At 41.8% G+C, this 24717-nt stretch overlaps 1 protein-coding gene across 1 annotated transcript; it reads right to left on the bottom strand.

The window, feature by feature from the left end:
* Positions 1-28: 28 nt before the first annotated feature.
* Positions 29-24708, bottom strand: cers1 (ceramide synthase 1). Its single transcript, XM_068591603.1, has 7 exons — positions 23460-24708; positions 8707-8866; positions 6174-6354; positions 5770-5931; positions 5494-5641; positions 5213-5373; positions 29-3814 (listed from the first exon to the last, which is right to left on the bottom strand). Exons 1-7 carry the CDS (start codon positions 23706-23708, stop codon positions 3772-3774), a joined length of 1104 nt encoding a protein of 367 aa, XP_068447704.1. The 5' UTR covers positions 23709-24708; the 3' UTR covers positions 29-3771.
* Positions 24709-24717: the final 9 nt, after the last annotated feature.

Raw genomic sequence — 24717 nt, 5'->3', positions numbered from 1 at the left:
AACTTAAAGAAATCACAAGTGTCACGTCTCTTGTTTACTGACATGTTTTATTTTTTGGGAAAACAATGAAATGATAACATTGGCTGAATGGTATTAAAATGTAATTTCAAAAGAGCAAGAATGTCTTTCTCAAGAGGTCAGATTTAGAAAGCGGTCAAAAACAAAAGGTCGATTTGTATTGATTACACTGACTCAATTATCCAGAAAACGTCATTAAAATCCACTTTAAATTAACATGTTTTAGTTGCAATTCACAAATTCTCATCACTTTTTTTTACTAATTGTAATCCAAGAATGAACAACAATAATAATAATAATAATAAATTACAGTGCAATTTAGAAGAAATACCTGCAGGGCTTTTTCTGCCCTTCATTCTCTACTAGTACTCTTCTCTGCTCTTTACCGGCTCCCACAAATACACGCCTCATGATTTAGATGGACATTTTGGCACAATCAAAGCACTCATGAAAATACTTTGTGTCATATCGGAGGCGCAGCCTGCGAGCCAGTTCAGGCGGACAACTTGCACGTTCAGTCTAAAAAGTCCAACACACGGATAGACCTTACTGCTCCGTTTGCACACGCTCCTCATTTTACGGCCCGTTTCCATACGATAAGATCAGGGAGTGACAAGGTCACAGACTCGGACCCAAATTCTGGCTCAGTTTATAAACACTGCTTCTTTTATCACTACTCTCTACATTTCTCTTTGTTGATGGTAATGTGGGGAAGAAAGGAGTGACGAGATCAGCCCGGAGCCTAGAGACTAAATAGATCGCACTCTTCTCCGGCAGCACGAAGCCAACTGATCAGGAAAGCAGCAGCACGGACGGGGAAACACGGCTTCATCATTTCATTGCCACTCCCTGATCTCCTCTTCGTTCATTCAAATGGTGGGTGGGTGAGGAAGTCAAAGACTGGACATCAAAGTCAAGTCTGTGCATTGACAAAGTTGTCTGACTGAACTGAGCTTCTCGTGCGATGTGTTAGCAACATTTATAGTAATCAGCCAAATGCATAGTGAAATATCAATTGATTTTTTTCTGTTTTTTTTCTTCAATTTCATGTAATTTTGTTAAGGGTGGGCGACATGGTTACAATTTATTTCACATCAGACTGACATTGAACATAATTTAAGAATTGATTTATATCTAATCCACACCTGGTAGTTGCTGCAGCTGCTTTTGGGTAATCCATCAAAGTAAATACCTGAAAAGACAAAGTACTTTAGATGCTAAATCGTAAAAGCCAATCTTTCCATACAACTGCTCATGGATTTACAGCATTGAATCTCTTCTGATGGTGCGTTACATCGTATCGCCCACCCCTCATAGTTGCCGCTTGTTCACAAATCGCATCACAGGCCTGTATGTAGCGTGACACGGTTGGGGGGAGATTGCAGGTGCTCATTTCGCACACAGTACCATACCAGACTTGGAGGGATGAGTCCCATCTAATCCAGAGCCCGTGTCTTTGTGGGTTTACTGCAAATTCACTCCTGCCACCAAATCACAAAAATATCAGCTTATCTCATCTCACAGTTGAGCAGTCGAGACCTCGGAGGCCTCGTGCCGCCAGAACCCCATACGAGTAAAAGCAGTCAGCCACGGGACTCTGAACGTCCGCTATATTACACACACAGCAACATGTTTGATAAACCGTGTGACTTTACAGTACAGCTGGATAATGACTGGAGTAAAATGAGCGTGAGCCTGCATTTAGGTTAACAGGAAGAGATCTGAGACTAAATCCAGAAGCTTGTAATGTCGATGAACAAAACAACTCTCCAAGGAAAACTCTGATCTGAGCGGACGATCGCCGATTTGTATACAGCAGGAAAAACAATTGGAATACCAACAGTGCTCTCAGAAAAAAGAAAAACAGCAGCAATTCAAAAAAAAAAAAAAAAATACAAATCAACAATGATAACCTGAACTACAGCAATAAAAGTGATAGTTTAATATAAAATAAAGAGTTATTTGAAACTCCCCTCATGTGCTGATTTGCAAATTGTGGAAGACAAACAGAAACAGCGCAACATCTGCGGCTCGCTCCAGCAGCACAAGCATGCCGTTCATCCAAACAAGAGCTCGAATTTGATCGAGAAGGTAGGAAGAAATACCCCTTATTTATTACAGGTGCAACAGCGGTTTCCACGAACACACACAAACGAGCGGGATCCAGGGCAACTCCTCGATTGAAGGGGAAACGTTTCGCTGTAGTTTAACTTAATGTTTTTCAAATTAGAGTTCAATCTGATCTCTTAATGCAACTGAGTGTATCTTCAAATACACAAATTTAAATACCACAGGACAGTTTATCACACACTGGTTTGTGTGTGTTTGTCAAGACGACGCTGTGTGTGTTCAGTGGATACTGCTGCTGCAAAGAATTAGGTCAGTAGGATGATTTTTAGACATTAAAGACATGATTACATAGCTCGAGAATTTTTTTCTTGATTGTTTGTAAGACAATTTCATAGCATATTTTCAAAATCATTTCATGTCATGCATTCCTGAATACCATAATGTGTGCATACATATTTTCTTTCCCATCACACTGACCAATTTTCCAATTTTCTATGAACCCGATAGCCGCCACCACACACGAACCGGTGATAAATGTTAAGTCAAATTCATATTGTTTCAACAAATTAAATGATGAGGATGATACTGAAACCCTGTCAATCAATTCTAGCTATTTGCTGTCATTAAACCAGCAACCAGCTTGTATGCCTTCATGTCAGTGCAGCAACAGATGCTTTGCAAAGTAGAAAAGAAAGAAAAAAAAGAATAAAAAGCTTTTTCCTTACAATTAAATATGTCCAATGCCTGTTGTTCATCAGTACAAGAAATAACATGTAAAAAAAAAAAAAAAAATCAAAACTAAGAGGTGAAATGTTGTGAAGGATTTTAAAGATCCAGCTACAGCCATCCTGAAACACCTAACCCACACACACGCACACGCACACGCACACGCACACACACACACAGACACACACACACACACACACACACTAATGTGGCTTTTCAATTCATACTAATGGATGCCAGAGCTGTGCGGTCACCACCACTGATTTGTGCAATGATATGAAAATCAATACATGTGGTGAAACGGCAGCTTGTAACGGCAGAGAGGCTGTTGTGCCTCTCTGCAGCCGTGGAAAATGATACCCAAAACAACGCAATGTTTTTTCTTTAAGAATCAGGATTTTTAGCTTTTCTCTTCGTGTCTTGCGTCAGATAAGATGGACGGAGGTTAAAGGAGACAAGGAATTCATTATTTCACTGAAGGCAAACACAGCTCCCCTACATAATTAGTATACTGCTTGTTTACCAGGTCGACACGACAGGCCTATAAACGTCTCCTTGCCAGGGTGCTGCGGCGCCGTTCAGGGCGACCGTGCTGATCATGACACCCTGCACTACTGTACGTGACAATCACAGTCCAACTCACTCAAACTGGTTTCTGTTTCTACGGATTCTATCGAATGTAAAGTTTGAAACAATAAGACAAAAAGTCACCTGAAATAACATTCACAGTGCTCTAATAAAAACAAAACAAAAATGACAGCGATGAAATGAAATGTTCTAAAACAAATGAAAAGAGTAAAAACCAATTGCAGCCCGACTTTCTATTTTCCTTCCTTTTTTCTTTCAGTGACACTCTTCCCTTAAGCCACGTTTTTTGGAGCGTGAGCCGTCCAAGGAGGGCGTCTTGTCTTGCTTGTACTTGTAGCCCAGTGCCAGGTGGTGGCGACGGAGAGCCTGTTATAGGTGCTTCTCTTTGGTGACCCCATTCTGCACGTGCTTCCTGGGAAGAGAGACAAGAAGAGAGTCAGGGAACTACGAGCAGGACAGGACAAGAGAATAAGCTTGTTGGGTAAGGTGATCAGGTGTGAGGCATTAGCAAGCAGGGAGGATATCAGCAATTGTCAAGGCCGGGCAGATAAGGAGTACCACATAATCACATCTCCATATGGCCTCAGGCTCTTTGATCCTATCTACCGGTGAGGACTGCGGGTTGAACGAGGTCAGAGGGAGCTCTGCTCTTTCTGCATCTACACCTGGACTTCAGGCGAGGAGACGTGTCTGAATGAGTTATCAAATCAACGCGACAGCTCACAGCGTGTCCGTTTTTTTCTCCCTGCGAACATACGAGTGGATTTTGTCGACGTCCTCAGGTCAAAGGCTGCCGTGATGATCGGCAGCAGATGATAGAGGAGGCCAAGGGCAGCTCGGCAGATAAAGACAGATTAATTAATAAATTCAGATAAAGACGCAAACAGGTATACTTTGGCATATTCTTGTTTGGAGCACACTAGTGTTGAGTCTTTTGTTGTGACATTAGAAGAGCTCATTACGTAACTTGATGGTTTCCATGGAAGTAGACACAAACAAATTATAAATCTTCATATTACTCTAATTATGCCTTTAATAGTTATTACAACCACTGCCAGTGTGGGTTAAGAAAGGACACTGACTTCTTTGTCCACTGGCAACAATAACCGACTACAAAATTGAACAAATCATCCGAAAATAATAAATAGAAAACTAAAGTTCTATGTATACCATCTTCCAGCATGGTTGTGTCATTGTATGTAAAGGGTAATAAAGTTAGCAAATTATTTCAAACTCATGGCAGCGGCATTGATAGTCAATTCCTAAATGAAAGACACAAGTGCTATTATGGGGTGTCATGGCTTTTATACTGTAGCTTGCAGAATCTGGTTCACAACAAAACTATGTCAGTGTGGTCGGATCATGGAGAGACCGGCCTCTCGTTGTAAGCAAGCGTTAAATGTATTCGGCACATTTAATATTGTTATAATGAAATATACATCAGCACCAGTAAGCCGAGTTCGCAACTATTAGCATGCTAACACACTAAACTAAGATGTCCCTGTCCATCCCTTTAAATGTGGATATAAAATCAACTTTAAAATGTGTTTCTTGAATCCCAGTTCTCTGTCTGGTAGCATTAGAACTTAACTCTGGTGTAGAGATCTACACAGCAAAAGGCCTTCTCTTAACAGCAGCTCAAATCATTAAATTAAAGATATATTGATGTGGAAATTCTACAAATAGCACATTAAACTGATGGTTTGGTTTCAAACCCCTGCCAGCAGCTGGCTGGTGGTATTATTCCACCCTGAGCTGAGGTCTCTCTGTCAGATTAAACAAAAGACAGGGTGTGTTGGTGTTTGCTCACCCCTGGGCAGAGTGGTGATGTCCAGCATCATCAGCGTTGTTTTCTGCCCGAGGTTCTCTGAGCAGTCCGGCTGCCGCCTTGCTGCCCTCCTCTTCCTCGTACTCCCGGACGTCGTTCACCTCTTTCACCTTCAGCACCTTCACTACAAAAACCACGATGAACTACAAAAGAACAGGGGAGGAACAGGAAACGCACAGAAGTCAGATGGTTGCATTGCAGTTCAGGCAAAACAAACACTGACCATAAATTCTGTCTGGGTTTGAAATAATAAACCTGATTACCAAGAACCAGTAGATGTTCATGAGTAGCAGCGCCAGGAGAAGAGTGTTGAAGAAGAAGTAGAAGGGGATGTTGGGGACAGACTGCAGGCTGGAAACACATGTCGCGTACAGCACTTTGAGAGGGAACCAGTAGAGACGGAACCAGAACCTAGGAGGACACAATAGAGACCACGATCTTCAGTCTCGTCATGAGTGAAGAAGAAAGAGACGGAAAAATGACAAGACTACAAAAATGAGTCAGAGAGTGTGTGTCTCTTTGTGTTTGCTGAGCCTCACCAGGTGATGCTGAAGCTGACGGAGCCCATGTTGGACAGCACGTCGTTGAGCAGGTGATAGCCTCCTCCTCTGGACTTCAGGTAGATGTTGAGCTTGGTAAACTCCAGCTGGATGTCGTTGATGTCGTGGAGGAACAACACCAGAATGCCTACGTTGTGGTATCTGAGGGGTACAGTAGGTGTATATTTGAGCTTATTTCTAATAAAATTCAATTCAGCTTATGTTGTGTAGCCCAAAATCACAAATAAAAATTTGCCTCGGAGGACTTTACAATCTGTACACATATTGGATCAGAAGAAAAACCCTCAAACTAAAGATAGTAAAAACCCTTTCACAGGGAAAGAAGGGAAGAAACCTTCAGGAGATCTTTTCAGACTTCACAGGCAGACACATTAAACTAGTACCTGAAGGCGTAGGAGAAGCTGATGAGCGCCAGCGTGATGATGTGGTGCACCACCATGACGGCCGAGTCCTTCCTCCACGCGTCCATGTAGACTGTAGCGTAGATGGAGTGGCCGTAGAAGCTGCCCTGGATCAGGTAGGCTATGGCGATGTCTGCAGGCACTGACATACCACTCTGCCAGTCTGGAGGAACAGGCAGCAGAGAGGTTACGGGTTGATACCCACATCACGGATATCTGCCTTATCATATTACTTATTAATCATAAAGCTAAATACAGGTACCTAGTCCTTTAATCTTTGTCAGTCTTGGGTTATATTTTCATTCATGTTTCTTTGTGTGTGTGTGTGTGTGTGTGTGTATACTACAGGCTAAATCCCAAGTCTCTTAGTTGCACCCACGTTTCCCTCCCTTGTGTCTTTTTCTTGCGGCCATACCATTCTATTTATTGTGTCGCCAATAAGTGGAACTATTTCCCTGTGACCTCGCCGTAAGACCAACTCATTTTAAACTGTATAAAGGTCCTCCATGTACACAGCCCTTGTAAAAATATATACATACATTTTTATTTCTGATCTGCAGCCGGATGAAACATGTTCTACTATCAAAATTCATGCAGAGTTATGCTGCATTTGGCAGAGGTGTGCTGTAAGCTTTCTCGTACGTATTGTAATTGTATTATCTTTCTTTTTGTAGTTTCTGGTTGGGGGTTTGAGGCTGTTGGCTCGCAGAGTAAAACAGAAGGTGATTGTATCACAACTATCACAAAGTTGCAAACAGTTCATGCCAACGGCCATCTTTAGACTCACTGCTTATCAGTGCAAATTAATATGGAGGAGGCTCTTGTCTGGCAGCGAGTGTTGAGACGACACAACTCTCACACAGTGCGAATTACAAATGACTGGAGACTGGAGAAAGAAGTTAATTTTTCAATGGCTAATACATTTTCATCAAACTGATCCAAGATGTGCCAGTCAGTCCATATTATTATTCTGTGACTAAATGAGTCAATTTATTCTTGGTGGGAAAAAAAAATAAATCCCATTTTCATTAATTTTTCTCCATTTAACTTTTAGGTTTTCCAAACGTAAATTCAAAATATTCACTGTTAGCTTTAAAGGCATACAGGATGGGCCACGCCATAAAGAACTAACCCACAGAGGATTCTTCTTGTGTACTTCCACATACCAGATGTGAAGGGTCAGCAAGGGTTGTTCTTATGTGAAGGAGGGATCAGGTTTAAGCTCAGGGGAATTAGAGAGGGTTTTTAAAGTACCACAGGGAAAACATGACAAATGTACGTTAAGGCTGCGAGGCTCGCTAATGTCTCTGAAACCGATCAGATATTGGACGGAAACTTTCTCCTCTAATGTTTTGAGTAAGGTTTGTATCGGGTGGGATGGGGTTACGTTTGGGCCGTAATGTTTATTGATTGGACCTTCTGTCATTAAACATTGAGGAGAAGGCTGGTAGATGGCTCACAAAAGAGCTGCCAACGAGGGGGGACAGGCGGGTGGGGGAGGCATGGGAACTGTAGACCTTTTTTTTCTGCTGGAGACTGAAGCTTTTTTCCCCTTTAAAATTCAGACCCCTCCTCGCTTCTGCCACTGTGTGATTTCACCCCAATTCTACAGATGTAATGTTTCTCTTTTGAGCTCCCTCTCTCTCTCCAGCTCTCTCTCTCTTCTCTCTCTCTCTCTCTAGTCCAGTCACATGACAGTACGCTGCTTCTGTACACATCTCAGGCTGACAGCTATTAGACGTGATGCCGCTATTAAAGATGAACCTGGCACTGTCAACCAGCCTTTGCTGGCTCCACTCAGAGTGATGGAGTTCGACGGAGCCCAGACACCTCCGTGTCTGATGGAGTAGGCACAGAGACGATAAATGACATTGCTGGATATTAAGTGAAATCCCCGTTACACATCTATCCTCCATTAGCAATGCAAGTGCAATTATGCAGATAAAAAGTGTGGGGGCAACACTTAATGCATTCTGTCATTCAACTTTGCTCTATTCTTGATTGATGGCATTTCATTTCTGTCCTTTTGATTGCTGGATGTCTTGTGTATCAATATCAGCTGATCACTGATGAACAGGGAAGAGTGATCACTTCAAGACTCAGAATATGCATGAACAGTGTAGTATGCACAGCTATAAATCTCTCTCTCTCTTTGAATACTCAACGTGGCATTTTATCCCCACAGAGTGGGGGTAAAATGCTCTGCCTGCTGTTTGATTTGTCATTTTCATGTCATCATGAAAATGACTTCTCTTTGACAGGTTAGGAAGGGAAATGTTGCAGTATTACTAAACATGCCTTTTTTAAAGACAGGTCCATATTTAAAATAAAATTGAATGCCGTAAATTCACTTTCAAATTCAGCATATTAAATACTGACAGAATATTTGATCCACTAAAGGCTCTTTTCTGTTAAGGTGACTCGGAGCGCAGTCATTCAATCAGCAAACCCCTAAAGAGGACTAGTGCACAAACTATAATAACCAACATTTAAATGGGTTCACGCTGTATCTTACTGTAGAAGACAGAGGGCGGGTCATGGAAAAAGGAGTAGGAGGTGAAGAAGAGCAGGTAGGTACTGTATGACCACGACATGGTGTAGAAGACCAGCTTCCACGCACTCTCTGGCATCTTGGCAGCATCTTTGGGCAGCAGCCTGCACCACTGTGCTAGAGGCTGCAGGGACAGAGCAGAGGGAAGAGGCACAGTCAGACAGAGGAGACGAAGTCACAGAATTAATTTAGCTGCTTCTTTAAGCATACAGTAGGGCGAACTGCCGGGAGGCCTTTCAGACACAATTACTGATTCATTTAGATGGTGTCCTTTTACGAAATTGTGAAATTCAATACAAGGCTCTTAATTCAATATGTGTGGCGCAAACAATTCACCACACAGATTCTTTACAGTCCGTTAATGCACTGTTGTGGCTTCGGAGACGAAATCCTTTGGTTCATTTTGTGTTATTGTGAAGAACCGTTTATGTCCTTCCACGATGTAAAGGCTGAAGGGTTTCTGTGCGAAGACTCAAATAGTTCAGCCAGTTGGACCACAGATGTTTTTCCGTTGGCACATTTTTCTGAACTAGTAAACACTGGCTGCAGAAAAAAAAAGGGAATAAAAGGAAGCAAGAATGGAGACATCAAAAGACTTGTAAACGGTGTTCTTACAATAAATAATTAAAACAAATACATCACTTGAAATAAAGTTCAAACCAATGGCGTCTTTTTGCAGGAGAGAAGCGAATTAGTCTAGTTTGGAGAAGGATCAAAAACCTATGCGCGTGAAGTATTTCAGACTAGCAGGATTTCTTTTTCATTCATATGGTGGTTTGTATTGAGATGATAATAGAAGGATTAAGATGACCCTGTTGAGATTTAAGGTGACTGGCCTGCTTACACGTTAGATTACAGATACAGCAGATAACGTTTTTGCGTACGCATATAACTGAAATAGCACAGGCACTCTCTTCCTCTCTGTGTGTCGCTTCTGACCACAGGCATACAGCATCATCATTAGGCTGCAGTACATTTCAACCGTGTGACCGTCGGCCCCGTCTTCAACAAGTCTACTTATGGTTTGCAATGCGAGCAGAAATAGAGGAAGTCTAAGAGAAGGCCCCTGACATCCTGATGCAGCGTGATAACGTGACAATTCCACCTACTTACTGACAGGGCCATGATATCTTCTTCTGTCAGCTCCCTTATCTTGCTGCCCTCTCACTCCCAACTTTTGCCTCCCATTTTCTGTGTGTCTTCAGCCTCTGTATATCGTGTGGCAGCGGCAACTCCACAATAGGTAAGACAGGTACATCAGTTAAGCAGTGAGACAGGCAGGTGTTCAGTGTGTCTTTGCTGTGCCAAGACAGGAAACCAAACCCAGCACAACGCCTCACACACATCATGACACACGCACGCGCACACACACGCACACACTTTGGAAGGCAATGAAATGGTGTAACAGGAGGCAGGGAAGTGAAAGTTGCCGGTGTCAGTGATACAGTACATCAGTCAGTTGTTACCAAGCAGCTAGTCTGAAGCATATGATACGATAGGGTTAAGTGACCGACTACATGACAAATTAATAGAGATCGTCTCTTGTGGGCCATGCGTTGTCAAAAAGTCACATTAAACAATTTATAATTTAATTCATGTCTGAAACTTCTCCTGACACCTGTACAGTCTTTTATCTCTTCCTTATCATCTTACTTTCATTCTCGTTTCTCTTTCTCTCTGCTTCATTCTTATGTGCCTGTCTTTTCTTCTGCTGTTTTCTGAATTTGATGGAGTCCCCGCGTCACACAGTAGAGTTACAACAAGACAGGGAAGGAAGCTGAAAGGGCAACACTGATGTGATATCAAATGTAGCAGCGACAGTCTCAGGTCCTCAGGTCGCAACACTTGAAGAAGAGGGATAGGCAGCTGCAGGGGGCACATGGTCCCTAACGTGGCTGCTGATTGGTCGAGACAGTGTGGACATGTGGTACGTGTCCGGAAATTCATGACCGGGGCTCAGGACACTCACCACATTCTTTCAAGTCTATCAGTCCCTCTCTATCAACCCTCCCCTCCTTTCCTTCGTCCCTCATTCTCTCCCACCTCCTTCCTCTTCATTTCTTCCCAGCTCACTCGCTCTCTCGCTCTCTCTCCTGCCCGGTCTCCCCCCCTGCCTGCAACATTTATTTATAGAAGCCAGCTGTCAGCACACAGCATATCCCCCCTCCCTCCCACCCAGTCATCCACCACATCACCCCTTCCGATAAAAAATATAGGCCTAAGCACACTCACGCGGGCTGAATCCCTAGTGTCGGATACACGTCACTGCAGACACCAGCCGTGGCTCTGCAGCTCATACCTTACTGATAATCAGCATTACTGCTGCCTCACTGCCTCACTAGTAATGCCTCCATACCCACATCTGTTCTACTTACCTCTATAGTCTTCTCCCCACTGTTTCACTCCTGTTTGTTTCGATAACGAGTATACTGACACAAAACGCACTCCAGTAGATTACATGTTAATATGACGGCAGAGTTATATAGTTTACTCCATGATTGCTGTAAAGGAGAATATACTAATAGCACATAACTGTATATGACAATAGTATAACGATATACGTCATGTTAACGCTTTAGTGTTGTCGTCCTTCCTCATAGTAACACACACCGCTCTTTTGGTGTCTGATAAGCTTTCAAACTCATGGATCTGTTACTCAAACTGAACTCTCTGGATCACATTTCCTCTTCTAACCTGTATCTGCAGCAACACGCCCCCACCAAAGCAGCCCCATGCATTTTTTAATGCAGTGCTGGTCAGTGCCTGAATTATCACCCAACATTACACTACAGAGTTTAAATGTTCCAGATTACAAAAAGTGTTCCTGTTTCAACCCTTACAACACCTCTTTATAAGAGTTAATGAACCCCAAACCCAAATGTGTACGGAGTCTGTGCAGGGAAAAAGCAAAGTGCTGGCATGACTCGACACCAGCTGATGTCTTTGAGCTCAGTTACTGGCACTTGTTGGGGAATTTTAGGTTTTTACTGGCTGACTCATTTCTCATTTTGGACGAAGGTGGTCTCTCTGGCCAGAGCAGGAAAATGCAGATTTTCCGAGATGATGTAACAGCTTGCCAATGGCTCCAGTGTTGTCTCTCTGTACCTGCCAGGCCACCAACACACTATATCAATCTACCCTTTAGTTTTCTGTGCCAACCTACAAAGTGGGGGTATAGTGGGTCAAGGACACTGAGATAATCCACTTGTCCTCTGTCGCATAAATGACAGGGCCTTGAATTACACTCAGCTGGGACCTGCGACCATTCAACAGCTTCCCTCTGTCTCTCTGTCTCTCTGTCTCTCTCTCTCTCTCTCTCTCTCTCTCTCTCTCTCTCTCTCTCTCTCTCTCTTTCTCTGAAGCTAGAGCGAAAGAGAAGCGGATTTAAAACAGAAGGGAGAGAGGAAACGGAAGGAAGAGTTTGTATGACAGGAAAAGAGTCAACATGAAAGAGACTTGACGACAAATAAGTAGTTCCCATAACAACCATGCAGGGATGCTGGCAAAGACCTGCAGTATGGCATCTTTCTCTCCTCCACTTTTAGCCCTCCCTCATCCGTCCATTTCCCTGCTCATCTGCAGCTGCACTCCATTGCCCTCCCTTTCCCCCTGTACTCTCGAAAAGTTTTCAGCCCCCCTGCCTCTGTCCTTCCCCGAAGCAAGTGATGAGAGGAGAGAGGGTGAATGGACTCCACTGGCCTGTTGCGTAAGAAGATAAACTGGGCCAGCGAGTCAGGATGCTGGTCCATGTGTGGATCTGTTCAATAAAGTCCCCTCTTTCCTTCACCCTCTTTCATTCCTTCGATCTCTTTAATTACTCTGACGTCACTCTGTCCGTCTGTGTCACTTTGAACCCGGTCACCGATCTCCTCCGTTCTCTTTACATCTTTTCCCAGACTTGAGACAAACAGGATTAACAAAGGCTAATCCGACGGATGGCCAGAGTTTCATACCCTCAGTGACAATTTACACATCGCTGTTTGAGGTGTTTACTAGACTTGTCTAGCGCTGTAAGTAGGTTAGAGTCAACATTTCTTATCTCTTTCATTAGACTTCTAGTCTACTCAACCCAAAATAGAATACCTGCGTCTGTAAAGAGAAAATAATCAAAAGCCATTCCTCGCTTACAATTTTTTTAACATATGTAATACTTAATTACCATAAAATGATTCTAAAATCTTTCAAATCCAACTATAGATTGTTTTTTTAGTGAACGTTAACCAATGTGTTGTTGGGAGGAGGGTAGGGTTATTTAGTTTTATTGTACATTATTCAATCCAAAGCAAGTAATATATCTGTCCCAGTTGACACGGACACTGAGGCAGTGGTTGGTAAGAACAGCTAACCGTGTTTCACATTGATCATCTATCCATGTTGATTTGAACGTTATTCCTGTATGTCAACTGAAAACAACTTGCACAGCAGTGTGTCCCTCTCTTTTTACGCCACTATCTTTCACGGATGTAACTCTGTGTCTGTGAAAGAAAACGTCCTCATTCTTAGTCCCACTTAATTAGCTCCGATTAGTCAAATGTTTCTCCGACTGACAAAAAAGCCCCGAATAGTCACAACACTAATCAAATCATCAAATCAGAGGTCTAGAACGAGGCTTCATGAGCAGTCGTCACCATCAGTCAGGGGCCTTCAAGCAGTTAGTTTCCTGGTGGAATGCTTTTAATGTGAAGCAACGACTGTGGAAGTGAAGCCACATCAAGCAGTGTTTAAGTGTAGGACACAGTTAAGGCACATACCACATCATCCCAAAGTCACTGATTTGACAACAGTAAAAAAAAAAAACACCCTCTCCCTCCATGTTTCCTGTACCGTGTACACACTGGGACAGAACTGGTCCTGTCCTTTTCTCGTCTAGTCCCAGGTCACTAATGTAATGGCAAATTCTTCAGTCCTGACCTCGCCCCCTTCATAACCTGCCTTCTGGTGAGGAGATGAGTCGGCTGGTAATTTGTATGTGAGGCAATAAAAGGAACTGACGACAGACGACAGACATTCTATGAGGCATATAAGTGACTTAGTAGGGACACTCATTAATCCAATCACATAGAGAAGGAACACACACATTGTATATACGAGTGTGCAGAAGTCTTTAGACTGCAGTTCACAAATCAGATTTACATATCAGGGTACCTTCTGCATATGGAAAACCCCAAGCAACAAGCAAGCATTTATAGACCCTCTTTTTCTGTACCTATATGGTATCTTATAGCCACAGACAGCCTTTGTCATCAGGTTTAAGCTTCCGGGTTCTCAGGAATACAGGTGCTAAACCAAGAGGCTGGCTGAACATTTTTAACTCATTTGATTAAACACACACGATTAGCCAAACTCATTTGCACATACGTGACTGAAAGTAGCAGCAAGCACCCACAAATGAGTAAACAGAACAATCTATGGCTGTAGAGGCATGTATGGCTCCTGATTGAACATGTTATTCAGTATTTTCATCTGTACAAGAGAACAAAGCAGCAGAAACACAATTAAAACTCCTCCATAAAAATCCCAGAGGTTTAAAGAAGGAATCTAACGTCAATCATAAGCATAATAAACAGATATAAAAGTTATATATATATATATATATATATATATATATATATATATATATATATATATATATATATATATATATATGATATGAAGTCATGTAATCAACAAGAGTAAACATAAAGTAAGCAGTATAAATCTAGCAAAAAACTAAAATGATGTATTGACTGTGTGTGTGTGTGTTTGCAGTTTACATGTATGTGTGTGTGTTTTAAAGTACACTTGTGTTTAGTCAATTACTTTCAGAGAAAGAGGTGAATTAGTTAGATAAGTTCATGTCAAATAGTTTGGTTGGACAGGACTTAAGGTTATACTTTAACAAGAGTGGGGTGAACTGAAATGCTATTTAATAGAAGTGTTCCATAGTTTAGCCCCTTACTTGCCATGTCTTGTGTTAAAGTTATGTACATCACTGTTAAGCTAAGTCGGATTTGATCACTTCAGCTAAATTGCAAACCTCTTTAATACTATGAAACACAACATTTAAGCCTTTGAATCTATTGAAGGTTGATTGCTATGGCAACTATTATTTACACTTACATTACCTCACTTGACACTTTTAACAAAGACACCATCAACAATCTATTTTTGTCTACATTAAAGCTGCTGTGGTTTCAGTTCTTTTTTTTTATATATACATATATCCGTTTTTTGTGTCCCTGCACATGTGTTACACGATGTGTGTGTGTGAGAAAGAGAGAGCCTTTAGAAGGAAGTCTATCACGTTAATTGATCGATTGATAGAGGCATTATCACCTTTATTGGTTTTCCAACTACCGAGCATCATTACAAAATAATGTAAAATTAAGCTAAAACACATATACAGTATATTATTACATATTCAGATTAACATAGAAGCAGCACCATGTTTTCCTAACAGCATCCTGTACATACATGTATGCATACATTCTGCGGAAGCTTGTTAAGACTACAATCGTTTTTAGTTAATAGTTAATCAGTTGCAAGTCCTAAACCTCAAAACATTTACATAGCCGCACATTTTTACACCTGCCGAAAAGGCCTTTACATCCCAGGGCTTTTTTTGTGCAAATGACTTGCACGTTAATTTATATTCAACCTATTGTTTCTGTCATGAATACTTTCATACAGAACTCAAATATTTACATTAGTATTATAAATCTTTTGCACTCCAAATGAAAGGCGTCAACCAATCATGTTGTGGGCCCGAAGAATATCACTTTAAAGTGAGATATAGCTTCACTTTTATCATTATTTTCATAATCTGTAGCTGCTCATTGATGTTTCCTCACACACTTCAGCGAACATTGCTGAGTCCTGATGCCAACCCTTTCTAGGTGTCTTTTTATTCTGGAGCCTACATTGTATTATTGCATTATAAAGCAGTCAGTAAAAGGAGTATACATTATTTAGTGGGGGCCACAGCGGTGATCAGAAAGGCTAAAGCTACATTAGAGCCGGAGGGACGACTTCAAGAAAAGCTAGCTGGGCAGATTTGATCCACTTTATTCACATTGAGCCAAAGTGGAAATGTCTGTTCCTCATCATATTGCATTGATAGTCAACAGCCCTGCAGACAAACATCAACATAAAAATCAGTACAGACACCCTGTGGCACTTAAGTAGCATACACTGGGCTCTTTATTCGATGCAGTTGTACATCCACATCCTTTCATTTGGCTGTGAGCATAAAGCGTGTGATGTTTGGTCATATGTTTTTTCTTTGTGCCTCCCAAACTGAAGAGTATATCATTATTATAATGCTGCTGAAAAACATGTTTACATGAATATAATACAATTTAACATCCTCCTGTTTCCGGATTGATTAAAGCAACCACAAAATAATGGGAAAATAACATGAAAGTAGAGTCTTTGTGAAGTGTTAAGATATTCACTCAAGCTGCTTCCTGTCCGGACTGACAGCTAGAAAACATATGGCTGTCATTTATAATGCACTAGCCCTGCCATTGGCAACACAGAGAGAATGTGTGTGTCTCTAACAGGCCACTCTACGAATGAATCAACAGGCCCATGGTTCATGAGCCCACCAGAATCATCCACCCACAGACGCTTTCTTTAAACAAACACTTTCACAGACAGACAGCAATGTTGACTGGTAAAGATGGGAAAATGATGTGCCATTGTTTTTTATTTAGAGACGACGGAACGTGAAGTATAATGATACACGGCACGGAGATTCAGACGCCCATGCTAGATGCAAATTCTGACGTTGTTTTGGGGGTGTTGACTGAATAATCAGTTGTTTTTTTTAAACCTCATTCATCGCGAAGTCAAATATTTTGTGGAATGTTTAAGTTAAAGACAAATGACCATTACCAATATAAAATGAACAGATCCTATAAATTGTGATACTGAATTATCTTTGTTGTTTGTTCTACAAGCAGCTTGTCTCAGGCGGTTTCTTATTATTGCAGATAGACCTCTTTACACTAACATTCTACTGGAGCTGAATGAGGATGGGATGTCTGGATTAAGGTAGGTTACTGGTTCAGTTATGGATTACAGCGAGCAGTAAAGCAGACCCACATCCCTGGGTCCTGTGCAATAGCTACACATCAGCAAAACAGACCTGTCTGGTTCATCAAATAATGTACTCATGTATCTATTTTAGCATTCATTCATATTAATAATTGTTTTAATCCCCAAAGTGTATACATACTGTAAAATGATGATATACTAATTAAGTTTAGCTAATTTCATTTGCCTTTCACAGACCTGTAAGTCTCTCTGTATTGTCTTACATAACAGCCACATACAAACCAAACTAACTATAAAGAATCCTAATTTTGACACTAATCCAGAGTTTAGACATTAATTTCCATTTGCCAAAATATAATTTATTTGAGGAGATTTCGAGTTGTGACTAAAGACAGTATGGTCTGTGTATGACTTCTGAGTCACACCTTCACTCCAGTCATTTTGTTGCTATAGTGGGTGGGGACTAACTGTGAAGAATACGGCTTAGGAGTCAAAAATGATACAGAGAAAAGGAAGGTGAGATGAGGTGAATTGAAGGAAGAGGAGGACAGAGAAGAAAGCTGCAGGCAACTTTTCTGATCACATTTAGCAAAGGGAAATGCACCCTTTCTGATTTTGAGGGGAGAGCAGGAGAGAGAGAGACTGTGATTGAAAAACATATTGAATTGTATCCAAAGAATGCTTCTGACACCATACTCATTAAAATACAAACATCCTCTAAATGACCAACATCAGGTGGACTTTATGAACCACATGCACATAAACGTGTGCGATGATGACCAAATGAACTTTTCTCCAACCACTGCGCTCCGCCACACTGCTATAGAGTGGCCTTGTTAGAGGAGAGACATCTGCCAAGTGTGAAGCCGACAAGTGACAGTGTGTTCTGGTCTAATGACGGTCTTTCCACTGTGTCTCTGGCGGCAAGTCAGTGAGACGAAGCGAGAGGAAGAGGATTGCAAGGCTGGCCACAGCAGCTCGGTCGCGGTCAAGGCCTCACAGCCCATTCCAGTTGACCAGAGGAGAGTCAGACTGTCACAGTGGGCAAACAGAGCTGATTCATGATCCTACTTTGTTGCTGGTGGTACGTATGGCTGCTTCGGCTGTGAGTCACCTTGTGAGAGAGTATACAAGCGCCCCTGCTGTTTCTATCTGCCGTGGAATCAATGATTGACCTGTTGTCGAGACTAGTGTTTTTCAACCTTTTTTGACACACCAACAACCCAAAACGTTACATAATGTCACGTTGTAGTATAATACAGCATATATGGTAGGTAATTATTGCGTGGCATGTAAGAGTATTTAATTAATAGCCCGGCCATGATATTGCAGGCTCAGGCGCTCAACAATGGTAAATTATTTGCGGCAACTAAATAATATTTTTTTGGACCGATGAAGTGAAATTGGACATTTTTCCATGGCACACCTGACGATCTCTCTCAGGACACTTGTGTGCTGCGGCAGTGGTTAAAAATCACTAGACAACACCTAGACAACACACGACTCGTAACAAGCTGTGGATTATAAAAGTGTTTTTTTTTAAAACTATTTGATTGAAAAATATTTGCAGATTGCTATTCTTACGATGAACTAATCAATTAATTGGCACATTCCTGTGAGCTCTTTACGTCAACGTGTGTCTGGAGTGTAAATTACTGACAGATAATATGTGTGGTAACAGTGTGAAGGGTTTTCTGCAATTGGACAAACTTAAAAATTGTTGATCCATAATTCAAATTTGTAGCCGTCTTAACAAACAATACTATTGGCTGGTATGGCAATTGGCTGGAAAAAATAGTTTGTACAAAGGATCCAAATGTATAAAAAAGCAGTGATATGGAAACCCGCTGCTAAACTTGACAAGCACGCCACCCAATACGTCAGTAAGAAATTTGAACTGAACAGCTTGATGCTGTGTGCATTACAGGTTGGAACACTCCCCCAGGCCGCCAACTCGACAGGCGCACAACGTCAGCAGACATTCAGCTTTTTACAGACACACACACATGCGGTTGACAAATTTTTTTGCCATGAAAGTTATAAAAAGATACCTAAAAATACTGCGAATGCATCTAACAAATATGATGGATATAAGTGCATCTATCACAGGTTTGCAAACCCATAAGTGCTTTGTATTTATTACATATGACACACCGAATCACTCAGCTGATGGCAAAAGTGCTGCTCGTTTAAACGTTATATGATGATAAATGACATAGCTGAGTCACGAGAGGAGTGGATGTAACTAATAGGCCTAATAACCAAACTTCCGAACAACTGCTGGCAATCAGTGTCAAAACGACAAGCAAGTTTCACCTGAGTGGGCACTTTTGGCTGAATGGATAGCACTTCCCCTTCGCTACAAATCCAGTATCAGGTTTCGCTATGGGTCGCTAATGCACAACAATGAGCAGGGGCTTTGTGGAAGGTGATCTGGGATCTGTGGTTTGAGGGACCTTGTCAAACATAAGACTGCTTCCACATTTAGAACAACAGCAGGGCATGAGGTGCTACTTTGCTCAATGTAGATAAATAGGCTCTGCAACCAGACTGGAGCTGGCTAGCATACTGTTACTCTAGTCTTTGAGTGACTGCTTCAGTGTGTGTGCGTGTGTTTGTGTGTATGGGGCTATGGGAGGCGTTTACAAAAGTGGGTATTAACTGCTGCAGCCAGGGTTTGAGCACTGCCTGCCTATTTATCTGTGTGTTTCCTCTTTCAAAACACACACTCTTATGCTGCTCGATGTGAAAGTCAGCAAGTGGGAAGAAGTTGCATGTGCGTGTGTGAGACGCACATCCTTTTTATTAACATGTGTGAGGGTGTGAGTAAAATTCTCTTTATGATTGGTTTCTGCATGCCGAGTCAGCGAGCTTGTCCTCAGTTACACCACCTCACATTCATTCCTTCCTTACTTATTCTTGCTGTCTCCTCTTCTGTGGTCATGTATCCCCTTTGATCACCTCTACTACCAAGTAGTATCATCATTTTGCCTCCGTTTATTATACAAACTTTCTACTCACTTCCCTATTTTCCCACCATCTTCTTTTCCAATTTACTGTCTCATCCACCAAGGTTTTGTAATAACACATCCGGAAGTTGCACTTAAAAAAAACAACCAGATGTATCTGAAAACCCCACACATTTGTAAACCGAAACATGAATAAAGCAATGCACAACTCGTGAATCCCCAGCGGAACACCTATTTGAATCATGCAAACAAAAAGAGATAAACCTGCATGTGCTCCGACAAACGTTCTGTGCGAAGTGAAGTCAAAAACACAATGAGGAAGGAGCCTCGCTACTTTCACACTGTCACATGACATTTAGAAGAATACTGGTTATATTTTTTCCCAGAAGACAATCGCTAAGAGCAGATCAACATTTCACCATGTTTCCAAGAGATAGATGGCAAGCTCTCCAACACTTAACTTAAAGGACACATTTTAAAATGCCAGGGGATGAGTCAGGAGAGTATGATGGGCCGCAGTGTTTTTTATATTAACAGTGGAGCTCAAGTGGTTTATCAACAAGTTGTGTTTAATCCAACCTGAATACGTACTGCTCCAGCTTGTACGCTCAAACCAAAAGTGAAACATGATGAAAACCACTCACTCCACCGCACGGTACTGTGCACAGTCCGCACACCCAACACACTCTGCTTACCTCAACCAAAGGCATAAACACGTAAACAAGGAAAAGGTTGAAACATACAAAATACTCTTCGGAGCAAGAGTTGAGCCATCCGACCTCAAGGTTTGCATACGCATTTCCTAACCATTGAAGAGCCTTGTTCATGGACCAAGTTTAGTCACTATGAGCATGCGTCCAGTCTTATGTCTTGTAGTGTGCTTGAGGACACTGAGGATTAAATATCTTTATCTCTTCTTTAGCTTTTGACGATGACTGGGATAGACCAGGAAGCACTCGTCCGACAGTCACTATTCCACTGACTGAGCACAGCAAGCTGAGCATACAAAATCAAGCGTCACTCTTCTGCTTTCATGATTGAAATCGAGTGTACCGTGGAAAATGCAAAAGAGAGAAAGTGCATATTTTAAGTGGGTCAACTGTCATGCTTCAAAGATAACACAGCATACTAACAAAACAGTTAACTAAGTATTTTCATCCATCAGATCTTGGGTCTGATGTGAAGTAAAATTTAACAGTGACTTGTAAAAATACAGTTTTGTTTAAGTCAAGAAATTTTGGCTGTAACAAAAAATTATATTCACTATGGATACATCTGATACAAACATTGTTTGGCCAATGAAATATCAGAAACCGGTAAACATTTTGGCTTGATAAATGAAAAGATTAATGGTTTCAACCTAATTGTTGCAGTTCTACAAGAAATAGGCCTCCTCTTTGACAATTATGGCTATACAATTTGTTTGAGCTCCATATTTGATATGATTATTGGAGAAACCAACATTCATTCCTCACATGTCCATCACACTGTCACATCACATCGTAATCTACACGAGTCAACAGCATGGGATGCACAGTGCTTTGTCCAAGCTAATGTTTGATGTCCATAAATTTTCATCTCTGAACATCTGGATCGAATTAAGTTAGTACCTGTAATCCTGTATTGTTAAAGTCGGTGCAATTAGCGGTGCTCAAACAAAACTGTAAATAAAGTCGTACTCTCCCGACAACCCACCTCAATTTTTGTGATGTATCGCAGCAATACTCACATAGCATTATCTATGATGATATCATCCCAACTGACCTAACACTGAACCGATCCTCTTCATCCCTGATGTAGGCGCTGCACTAGATAACCAAGGGAACACTGACTGATTTTTAATTCACCTGACGTTGAAAATCTTACACTAGCCTTCACAGCCCTCATAGTATAGGCCTTAAATCCCGCATTGGTCTATGGGGGTCAGTGAGTCACATGCACACACAGCGAGGCACACATACATAATGTAAAGTGGAAAACAGATCTCATTCTTTGCATTCTCAGGCCACATCTGTCTTCACACATGGGGCCCAGAGCTAGAGTATACTTGATGATTGCCGTAGCATATACCACGTGCAGACTCTCCACCCACATCCACAATCATGGCAGAATAACGAGCCACATCCCAGCTTTCTGTGAAGAAGGGCTTAGCTTGACAGCAACAACAGTTTGAAGGTACTCAGGACTCGCATGGGTGGAGGGAATAGATGAGGCACAGGGCCAGTCGGTCAGAGCACAGACTGAGCTTCTGATTGGGATATTGTGGTAAGAAACAATATTGCAATGCGGCTTTAAGTGACATTGTGGGTTTTTAAAGTGTACGTCCTTAAAGTACCAAGTACCAATATGTTCTCCTGATGGTTTCAATTCTGAAGATACATCCATTAATATGATGTCGATGCAATAGATCATATTTGTAATCATGTCATACCATTTAAAGCTGAGAGTCGCCATTTTTCTATACAGCATCTCTGGGTGTTTTAGGCCATTGTGGGGAAAATTTCCCCTTTGGGATTAATAAAGTACATATCTATCTATCTATCTATCTATCTATCTATCTATCTATCTATCTATCTATCTATGCTGCAAATCAATGAGGACGACAGACTGATGCAATTTGAATTTTTTTATATGATTTTTGCATCAATGTTAAGAAAGAATACGATTAAAATGATGAAATATGTGACCTAACTCAAAATGGGATTTTTTTTTCTTATTGTATGCTTTAACTGTTTAAAACATTTTTGAGAAAATCTATTATTATGCCATATATTATGATATTAAATAGAAAATGAACTATACTAAATCTCATCCTTATTCTCCACCATTCATTTCAGCACAGTTTATATGGGTGTGAGAGAAAGAGATAAATGGGGGAGGAAATGGGATGTTAGGAAGTCTTCATCAGTTGAAATTTGACATAATTGCAGTTATTTACCTTACTGCCATATTACAAAAAGTACCTCAAGGCACTAATAGAAATGTAAAAGCTTGAGAAGTATATTGGCTCTTTCAAACGAATACAATTGAAAAGTATGTGAATTGTATTCAGCAAGCAGAAATAAATCCTGTCGTGTATTCATTGTCTCACACTATTAATATATTAAATATAAAGTATTTTTTCACCAGAATATTTGCAATTTGTAGGAAGGAATGTATGTAGAAAGATAAGGTTACAGCTCCATGGTTGTAACTAGGACTTTATTGGCTTGGGTCATTATATAGCAATTTAACTATAAAACACATTACAGAATGAAAACGCAATGAAATGCCAACACCTGACTGTCTCTGTGTGAGATTTGAGCTTGCAGTTGATTTGTATGTGCCAATATACAATGAATTGCTCACCAAAGGGATTTCTTAAGTTAAATATTTATTGCTCCAGCCCAACACAAGTATAGATAAGGGCGTTTACTGTCTAAACAGCTCACATTCTGTTCCTCCTGATTGGCTCCTTTATCTCAAGCCTAGAAACTGGATCTAATATTTGTTAACATGTGTTATTCCCACTCTCACCTGCTGCCTCACAGTCTGCCCCGGAGCATGTGCCGTCAGTGCCTCCTGAGAGATGGAAAGCACGGAGGCCCCACGTCTGCAGTGCTGGGGCTCTAATTAGAGAAATGAGCTACTAAACCTATTCATTAAGGGTGTCAGTAAATTAACCTTGGGGAGCTGAGGGGGAATTGATACGTGTGATCGTGTGTCACCCACCTGAAACAGACTTTCTGTCAGTCCCCGCCTGACTTGCGTCCACAAAAAGGCGCTAAAGAGGAAAAGGGCGATTTCGGTCCAGGTAATGTATGCGTTATCCAGGAGAGTCCGTTTGGAGAACTCCAGACCGCAAGAACTACAGTCTCTCCATGCGCCCAGCATCACGGTGGAGGCTCTGGTAATGAGGTCCAAGTATCCCGGCATGGGCTCCACTTCGACCGGCCCGGCGTCCCCGCTTTGACCGCTCATTGTGGTTTCGGCGAAGAGAGAATTAAAAAAAAAACGTGGAACCCGAAAATAGAAAGAAAAATACTCCCAATTGAGGCGCAGCACAGTCCAGACCGTGTGGCTGATCCGCAAACCAGCTTGCTAGCTCAACTAAAAATGCTAAAACAAGCTTATCTAACCAGCTTACCCCTCTTCAGTAGCCTAATTCTTTGTTTTCCAAATTAAGACCTGGACCCATCCATCGCTGTCCAGGACCGTTTTATGAAAAAAAGCAGGGCCCACCAGGTCCGACTGAATAAGAGGCTGTATATAACCACACGAACCTAATTAACAAATATGGTTTTAACAATTAACGTGAGCCATTAGCGCGTGTCTGGCGGCGGCTTCCTCTGATCATCATCATCATCATCATCCCCGCACACTGGCTCCTCGGCGGCGCGGCGCGTCCTGGTTAGCCGCCTAAGCTAGCTAACTTAATTGAAAACGCGTACGACAGTGAGCATCGGATCGGATGCGGCTTCCAAACAGAAGCTAGCTCACTTTGAATAAATTACCCGTAAACGTGACGGGAGCTCACGCACACGAACGAATTCACGCTTGTTTCGCGTCTCCCTTTCCAGCGCCGAGCACCCGCCAGCACATGCGATCACAGCGCCGATCCGCCGTAACGTCTCATCTCCGCCTGTTACCCGCCTTATGTAACGGCACTGTGCCGCTTCGTCAGTTGGAACAGGAGGATTACTGACAAGCCGGCGCACGGAGCAGAGTTATTCCTGAGAATAGATGAGGATAAGTAAGAATAATAGTGTCCTGTGAAGAGGCCGCCGTCGCTGCTTTTTCTTCTCCTCCTCTTCTTCCTCGGCTGCCGCTCTGGTCAAGTGTCCGGCGCTGCGTTATAATGAGCCGCGCTTCGCTTTCAATGGCTATTTCAACCAGCACGGTGGAAAGAGGACAGGCAGTGTGCGTTTATGCGAAAGAAGAAGCAGCAGGAACAAGAAGAAGAAAAAAAGCCGAGAGGGGCGTGACGTAA

The sequence above is a fragment of the Clinocottus analis genome, unplaced genomic scaffold (genome assembly GCF_023055335.1).
Source record: "Clinocottus analis isolate CAN_PGR_092001 unplaced genomic scaffold, fCliAna1.0.p SCAF_25, whole genome shotgun sequence".
Lineage (NCBI taxonomy): Eukaryota > Metazoa > Chordata > Actinopteri > Perciformes > Cottidae > Clinocottus > Clinocottus analis.
This window is presented reverse-complemented; position numbering and strand designations above follow the sequence as displayed.

Excerpts from the sequence above, each read along its gene's own strand:
- cers1 (XM_068591603.1), bottom strand. The coding sequence starts at position 23,708 with ATGAGCGGTCAAAGCGGGGACGCCGGGCCGGTCGAAGTGGAGCCCATG. Across the intron at positions 5,932-6,173 it reads AGCTTCTCCTACGCCTTCAG|ATACCACAACGTAGGCATTC; the intron begins GTACTAGTTTAA and ends TGTACCCCTCAG. Across the intron at positions 5,374-5,493 it reads TGAACATCTACTGGTTCTTG|TTCATCGTGGTTTTTGTAGT; the intron begins GTAATCAGGTTT and ends GTTCTTTTGTAG.